This window comes from Gorilla gorilla, chromosome 7 (assembly GCF_029281585.2).
Source record: "Gorilla gorilla gorilla isolate KB3781 chromosome 7, NHGRI_mGorGor1-v2.1_pri, whole genome shotgun sequence".
In the NCBI taxonomy this organism is placed as follows: domain Eukaryota; kingdom Metazoa; phylum Chordata; class Mammalia; order Primates; family Hominidae; genus Gorilla; species Gorilla gorilla.
In genome coordinates, this window is record NC_073231.2 from 38,887,844 (window position 1) to 38,896,018 (window position 8,175).

The 8,175-nt window shown below is 35.9% G+C and overlaps 1 protein-coding gene across 1 annotated transcript; it reads left to right on the top strand.

Moving 5' to 3' along the window:
* The first annotated feature begins 4,394 nt into the window (after positions 1-4,394).
* On the top strand, positions 4,395-7,724 carry FABP9 (fatty acid binding protein 9). The gene is made up of 4 exons (XM_004047199.4): positions 4,395-4,520; positions 6,635-6,807; positions 7,275-7,376; positions 7,545-7,724. Exons 1-4 carry the CDS (start codon positions 4,445-4,447, stop codon positions 7,593-7,595), a joined length of 402 nt encoding a protein of 133 aa, XP_004047247.2. The 5' UTR covers positions 4,395-4,444; the 3' UTR covers positions 7,596-7,724.
* The last annotated feature ends 451 nt before the right edge of the window (positions 7,725-8,175 follow it).

The window sequence follows — 8,175 nt, forward strand, 5'->3', positions numbered from 1 at the left end:
AATTTGCCTAAAAATTCTTTACACGTTAATAAATATGATATGCATAACTCCTTAGAAAGAAATTGCTATTTTTTAGTGAAGACTTGGAACTAACCCAAATGCCCATCAATCATAGACTGGATAAAGAAAATGTGGCACACATACACCATGGAATACTATGCAGCCTTAAAAAAGAATGAGTTCATGTCCTTTGCAAGGACATGGATGAAGCTGGAAGCCATCATTCTCAGCAAACTAACACAGGAACAGAAAACCTAACACCACATGTTCTCACTCATAAGTGGGAGTTGAACAATGAGAACACATGGACACAGGGAGGGGAACATCACACACTGGGGCCTGTCAGGGGGTGGGGGCCGAGGGGAGGGAGAGCATCAGGACAAATACCTAACGCATTCGGGGCTTAAAACCTAGATAACAGTTGATAGGTGCAGCAAACCACCATGGCACATGTATACATATGTAACAAACCTGCACATTCTGCACATGTATCCCAGAACTTAACATAAAATTAAAAATAAAAAAAAAAAGAACAGTCCTACTACAGATGAATTTTCAAGGTGGTCAGCCGCCTCCGTATGCTCTTAAATAGTGAGCACTTCAAATAAATAACCTTCACCAAAAACGAAAGAAATTGCTATTTTTATGTATACCTATTAAGCAGTAAATAATAGATAAGAGATGGACTTATTTTGTAACTAGTAAAACTAAACTGGAAGTTGTCATATTAAAAAAATTATTTGCTCAGAGTTAATTTGGTACGGTTGTTTTAAGTAAAATTTTTATTATAAGTGAAGAGATCCAGAAGTAAAAACAATGTAAAAATTCTCTTACAAGCCCCATATATAAAAAATTATTGGAAAAAGTGATGTTTTAAAAAAATATATCTTTTATGTTAAGCAAATAGTCTCTTGAAATTATAACATCAATTCCTCTAGTGTAGAAAATACTAGCAAATGGAGGACTATTTCAATGATAAATATCACATTCAGACTATTTATTAACCAGTTAATTTCAAAATACTTGTTTTCCTTATTGGATAATATAATATCATCTTAAAAAGAAAAATTCTAAATAATTACTTTTCAGAGTCCTAGATTAAATGTACACTTTGAAAAGTCATTATATTATTGCATCTATAAAATTGAAATTGAATGATGAACACAGTAAGGAATATGATACTTAGAGGTGTCACTGCATGTGGAAATAAGAATCTTAGATGCTTTATCAAATCCAGCTAAAGTACTACATGTGCAGCAATAAATTATCAGACATATTTCTGAATACTTGTGTAGCTCCCAGTATATGTTTAACTTTACCAGTATCCATCATCAGTGGCAACCATAGCATCTCAAAATTAAAAATTATTCAAAACTACTTGATGTCTTAAAATGTCACAAGAAAATCAATATAGAAAATGAGATGTTGAAAGATCATAGAAAAATGACATATTGGAGAAATGAGCCTTGAAACTGTCATAAAAACAAGACATGTAACTATTCTATAACAAACTACAGTATTCTAGTTCCTTTACTAGGATTAACATTAGGAACAATCTAATTAAAAATTTTTTTTCTACTTGAGGAAATGGTGTTCACTTTTTTTATATAATCAAACCGAAGTGCCAAAGGCTAGCGGTGGTAGCAACAGAAATAGCAGAGAACTTTCTTAATTGAGAAGGGAGACTTGTGCTATGTAACTGAGAAAGATGAAGAGAGTCTGAGCATCCCTCCACCATCTGATAATGACCAGAATAAAAGGCCTGTCATAGGACCAGGTCAGGAGAAGATAATGTACTAAAACTCTGTCTTTAGTCACTGTTAGAGAGATAAAGAACACTAATGAGAATTACCAGTTAAAAAAATACTATTTATTTCTTTGGTCACTCAACCATAAAACATTTATTGAACACTTATGATATGCCAGATACTGTCTTAAGGATACAGAAGTGAGTGGAAAATATTTTCTTTTTTTGATATACTCATAGAATAGCTCAGGAGACAGCTGGGAAATAGCTATTTGCAGTACTATGAAATAAGCTAATATACTTCTCTTAAACATTTATTTCTATCTTCACGCCATGGGGATTATCTAGCTCTGAACCAGTGTCACAGAGAAAGAGATGTCTGAGTTGGTTCAGGAAGATGGGTCTATGCTGTTATGAGGCCAGCTCTATGTGATTCATGCAACTGGTTGTTGTGAAGGTCCAAATTCACGATTTGGTGAAGCTATTTACAAAGGCATAGTAATTATGAAGACTTCTTCTGCAAGTAACAAAAGCTCAGAGACAAAACTGTTTAAATAAGAATGGAATTTATTAACTAACATAATATAAATTTTTGAAATAAAGTGGCCTTCAGTTCCTTCCACGTTTCTGCTCTGCTATCCTCAGTTCTGGCCCCATCTTTGAGGAGGTAACACAATGGATGCAGCACCTGTAAATATCACGTGAGATAGAAAAATGTGTAGAGGCAAAAGAGAGACTGTCTCTCCCTTTGGTTCTCTCCTAGGGGTGGGGAATTTTACAGAAGCCAGAATTTTTATTTTATTTTATTTTAAGTTCTGGGATACATGTGCAGAACGTACAGGTTTGTTATATAAGTAAATGTGTGCCATGGTGGTTTGCTGCACCTATCAACCCATCACGTAGGTATTAAGCCCCACATGCATTAGCTATTTATCCTGATGCTCTCCCTCCCCCCATAGCCCTGGCCCCAACAGGCTCCAGTGTGCATTGTTCTCCTCCTTGTGTCCATGTGTTCTTACTGTTCAGCTCCCACTTATAAGTGAGAACATGAGGTGTTTTTCTCTTCCTGTGTTAGTTTGCTGAGGATAATTGAAACCAGAAATCTGATGTTAGCTTTTGTCTCATGGGCCAACTGAGTTCTAAACGGACCACAGGAATATCATTCTATGACAGGAGAATCAAAACAACAAGGAAGATTATGCTGATGGGAGACCTTTGCTACACTACCCAGCTGGCCAACAGGCATAGCAATGTATGCTTGCTTTCTTTAAAGCAGAGAGTGCATACATATCTCGAACCAGTTAAGCAAACGTTTAACAACTTGCTCTATATTTGAACATCACCTCTGAATGCACTTTCAACTGCTGAGGCACTTATTTTGAGCTTGGGTCTTAGTTTCCTGAAATTAACTCCAGGATTTTCACTTACCCTGTTTTGCACTGTAGATAATTTAATAATTGTCCCACCCATAAAGATATCACATTATATGTTTCTTCTTTATATGTTTTCATCAAAACAATCCTTTATTCCACTTAAGTTATTGTTTTACAGTACCAAAATATCAACCTCCTGTTTATTTTGTTCACAAACAATATTTTCTGAATTAAATAAATACTTCATACAAAGCAGGTAAAAATATAAATACATACAAAGCAGGTAAAAATATAAATATTCTTCTTCTGGTCCCTGACACTAACTTTCCAACATCTTCTAAAGTTAACTGGAGTTCAAAACCGTAATGTAAATCAACAGCTACTGAATCTACTCCTTCTTACTAAACTCAGTACCTGCAAAGTCCACTTCCATTATTGGGGTTGCAGAAGATGGTTTCAGAAGTAATGGCACAGAGATTGAAACTATTTGCTGCCTTTGTCTTTCTTTTGGAATGCAGATTCCAAACATCTTTTTCTATATGAAACTTGCCAAAATTTTTTCTTATAATTTAAAATATCTTTTAATGTAGAGTTTACTTTGTAAGCCTGAAAGACGAATTTTGTAGGCATTAGCTCTGCTTCCTTTTCAGAGCTTAAATCATATACTATTGTTCAATGATAATTGTCACCTTTCTTTCCTGTCCTCAATTACCTTCGATTAACAACAATGATAATATATTAATAATACCCTCCACTTCCCTCCAAGCAATTATAGGCATTTTAGTTACATTAACTAATATCAACCCATCAACCCTGTAAGGAAGGGAAGGGAAGATATTATTTTAATGAAGAGGATGTTTGAGCACTGTGACTTACCCAAACAAAAAACAGCTGAGGTGGACCAAGCAAGGATTTCTTGTCTTAGGTAGGAAAACATCTCAGCCAGGTGTTTATCAATTTGTCAGGATATTCCTTCAGGGTTGACTCAGTATTCATTGTTCAAAAAGCTGATGTCTATTGAAGATTGTCTCCGTTCCACAAGTAATATTTGTCAGGTGACTTGGGTGTAAATCTTTTTGCTAGAAGCTAAAATCATTGACCAGAATTTAATTTTACATGCTAATTTTCTGTCTCTTAATTTGGAGGTAAATAAAATGAGTCAAATGCTGGTGCCTAGAATCTTTAGTCTTGCTGCTGTTGCCCATTGGCCATTTCAGAAGAGTCACGTGATGAAGACGCTCTTTAAATTAAACTACTGGCAGCACCGTAATGCCTATATTTCTTTGGTTTTCAATTACGAGTGGCTCTTCTCAGCAAGTGTTCCATGATGGTTGAGCCCTTCTTGGGAACCTGGAAGCTGGTCTCCAGTGAAAACTTTGAGGATTACATGAAAGAACTGGGTGAGAAATACCATTACAAATTTGGAAATTGGCAAAGCATTGTGTGATGTGATTGGGTTTGTACTTTACCATGAATTTTCCTACAATTATCTTCCTTTTGTGATCCTAGAGTATATAGACTAACATAATTTATGCTTCTACTTTTGCTTTTTTAAATTACTAGTAACAATTGTCTCTTTTTGGAAGACTAGGCCCACGGACACCTCTGTCCAGTCATAATCCATATATTTAAGCCCATTTATCCTTTTTGAAAATACTTCACCTAACTTCTAGATAGAATTTCATTTTAGCTTGGTCCATTTCATTTAATAACATTTTTCTCAGCTTCAAATTTATAGACAGTAATCACTACCTACAATTAAATTGATCAATTAAATTTGTTTCAAGGTTTGCTTTAAGTTATAGCTTTAAAACAGCAGTATCAACTAACAAAATTTCTAGTTGGTTAATTTTTAGAGTTCTCATACATGTGAGAGATATTTTATAAACATGATTTTGAAGAATTACAAATCTGAAGAAACAGAACATTTCTACTCATTGAATGTCTCACCACTGGATATTCCTCAGAATTATAAACCCTACCAATCCTTTAATCTCTAACTCAAGTCATTTAGTTATACATTAACTATAATGACTTGGGTGTATAATAGCTAAACTGTTCTTTACTAATAGAAGAACAGCAATTATTTCATATTTTTCATATTTAATTAAGAGAAACCTCCCTTGTAGTAAACTGTATACAAAGCCAAGGACTTTCTTATCTTTACTTTTTTTTAACTTACATAAAACGCTCAATGGATGCTTACAATTATTAATTATGTTTACTCATTCTAGACAATGAAATAACAATGCCTTATCCCCATAATAAGTCAATGTGCTTATAAATGTAATATTTGTTCCTCTGATGTAGTCAATATTCACTTTCTCAGAGGGTCATAAGAAACAAGTTTTTCTGTCTCTTCATAGATTTATAGACTCACTTGTTTTGAATAAAAATTGGGGGGGTATATAAAAAACTTGGGCCTTATGGCCAGAGTAGCACTTGAGTTGACTGGGAGCTGGGTTTAGGCATAATACAAGCAAGAATAACAGCTGAGCAGTTTCTATGTGCCAGTACCATGCTAACCCCTTTCATTTAACCTTTTAAAACATCCGCTGGCTGGGTACAGTGGCTCAGGCCTGCAATCCCAGCACTTTGGGAGGCCAAGGCAGGTGGATCACCTGAGGTCAGGAGTTCGAGATCAGCCTGGCCAACATGGTGAAACCCCATCTCTACTAAAAATACAAAAATTAGCTGGGCATGGTGGCATGTGCCTGTAATCCCAGCTACTCGGGGGGCTGAGGCAGGAGAATCGCTTGAACTTGGGAGGCAGAGGTTGCAGTGAGCTGAGATTGTGCCACTGCACTCCAGCCTGGGCAACATAGCGAGACTCTGTCTCAAAACAAAAAACAAACAAACAAACAAACAAAAACTTGCGAGGTTAAGTATACAGTTATCCACACTTTACTACTGAGAAAACTGAAGGTTAGGAGAGGTAAATAATATGCCCAAGCTAGCAAGTGGCCAAGTTAGAGCCTGGGTTTTAACCATCTCACTCTTCTTTGTGATGCAAATGTCTAACACTGCTTCTCTACAGTAAGATGTGTCATATCAGTTCCACAATCTAAATGTGAAATGGAGTTTGATATCAGGACAGAGAAGGAGTCAGCTCTTCTGCCCACCAACTGCAGGAGTCAAGTTTGACAATGGGAAATTCCCAACCAAACCACAGGGCCAGGCTCTAAGTCAAACTCCTCCCGCACCCACGAGTTTGTCGTAACACTCCACAAGATGAAGTGCAAGCATTTGATCTCTTGAAAGGCACCATACAAATGTACATTTTAGAGGAAGTGTAATAGTCTCAGAGAGTGAATTTAGCTTTTCAAAATGTCACATATATACCTTATGACTGGGAGGATCTAGCTCAGCCCTGATATCACAGAAAACATAAAATAAGTTACTGTACATTATCCAAAATTTCAAAATAGGTAAAGTAAGCATTCTTTGAAAATTGACTTCCAGAGTGATTGTTAACAATGTCTTAATAAGGTCCAAGGCTATCTCTGTCTTATAGGAGTGAATTTCACAGCCCGGAACATGGCAGGGTTAGTGAAACCGACAGTAACTATTAGTGTTGATGGGAAAATGATGACCATAAGAACAGAAAGTTCTTTCCAGGACACTAAGATCTCCTTCAAGCTGGGGGAAGAATTTGACGAAACCACAGCAGACAACCGGAAAGTAAAGGTCAGAACTAATTCTTCCTGGTGTTCAACAATCAGGAAAAAGTTAGAAGGTGGTTAGGCATGGTTTACTGTAATCTGATTTATCACCAAGTCTGTCTGGGCTTGTTCTGTTAATAGTCGCACATCTCTAAAGTTAATCCTTTTGCTAATTATTTTGATGGTTAACAATAGGGCTAAAAGATTCAAATTGTTTTCATTTCATTTTTTCTTATCTCTTTGTCATTATATGAAAGAGCACATAGAAAGAAACAACTAAACACAAATAGCTTATGCATTGTTTGCCTAGGAAAGAGCACTAATTGAATAATCTCTTGAGACTTCTTCTAGTTTGATAGTACTACATCATGACAACAAAAGTGAGGATTTTAAGAAAAGAATTTCAAAATAGAAATTAAAAAGTAGATATGTGGTCTCATGTAGGTTAGAAGGTAGTGAGTTGCTACTTCTGATTTCTTTATGCATTTATAGAGCACCATAACATTAGAGAATGGCTCAATGATTCACGTCCAAAAATGGCTCGGCAAAGAGACAACAATCAAAAGAAAAATTGTGGATGAAAAAATGGTAGTGGTAAGTTTTCTTTAAATTGAAGTCTTTATATGTTCCTATCTGATACATGCCTTTCAAGTTATTCAATTGTTTTTGCATCCTGAATTAAGGGTTTGGTCTGAGGAGAAAGGGGCAGGGCAAGTTTAGCCTGTTATCTACCAACTCTAATAGATTCCTCTTTGCTTTTAGGAATGTAAAATGAATAATATTGTCAGCACCAGAATCTATGAAAAGGTGTGAAGAAAGGTCCACAGCAATGAAAACTTGTTCACTGACAAGGAACTGGTACCTGAAGAAGATATGCCTCAGGGCTGGTGATTTTTAAAAAATGTCTCAATATAAATTTGCTTAATAAAAGCATCAAATTAAGTGCAGTTTTGAAGCTATTTAATAATGAGGATTAGGAACAAACCAATGAATTGATGAGGCAAGAAGCTACTTGCCTGTGGTGTGATTGTAACAGCACCAAAGTCCCCTCTGTCCTCTGCCCACCTGACTTCCACAGTCCTTGAGCTCTCACTGAAGGACCCATTCCGTTTAGGTTAAGGCATTCTATCAAAGCCTTGTGGAAATTCAGGTGATCTCCTAGGCAGCACAGATTCTAAAAACCAACATTGCTGATTTTTTTATTTTTTCAGAAGTGTGGCCCACTTAAAGCAGATACATAGATTAAATGATGATGATACAGACAGATAGATAGCACTAAATAGAGACTGGATGTCATACACTGTGGATAAGTTGCTATAAAAGAGCATTTAAAACAGTCATCTCGTTTCTCCATAAATCCGTTTAAAATAATCAGGCTGGTGCATCTGTCACA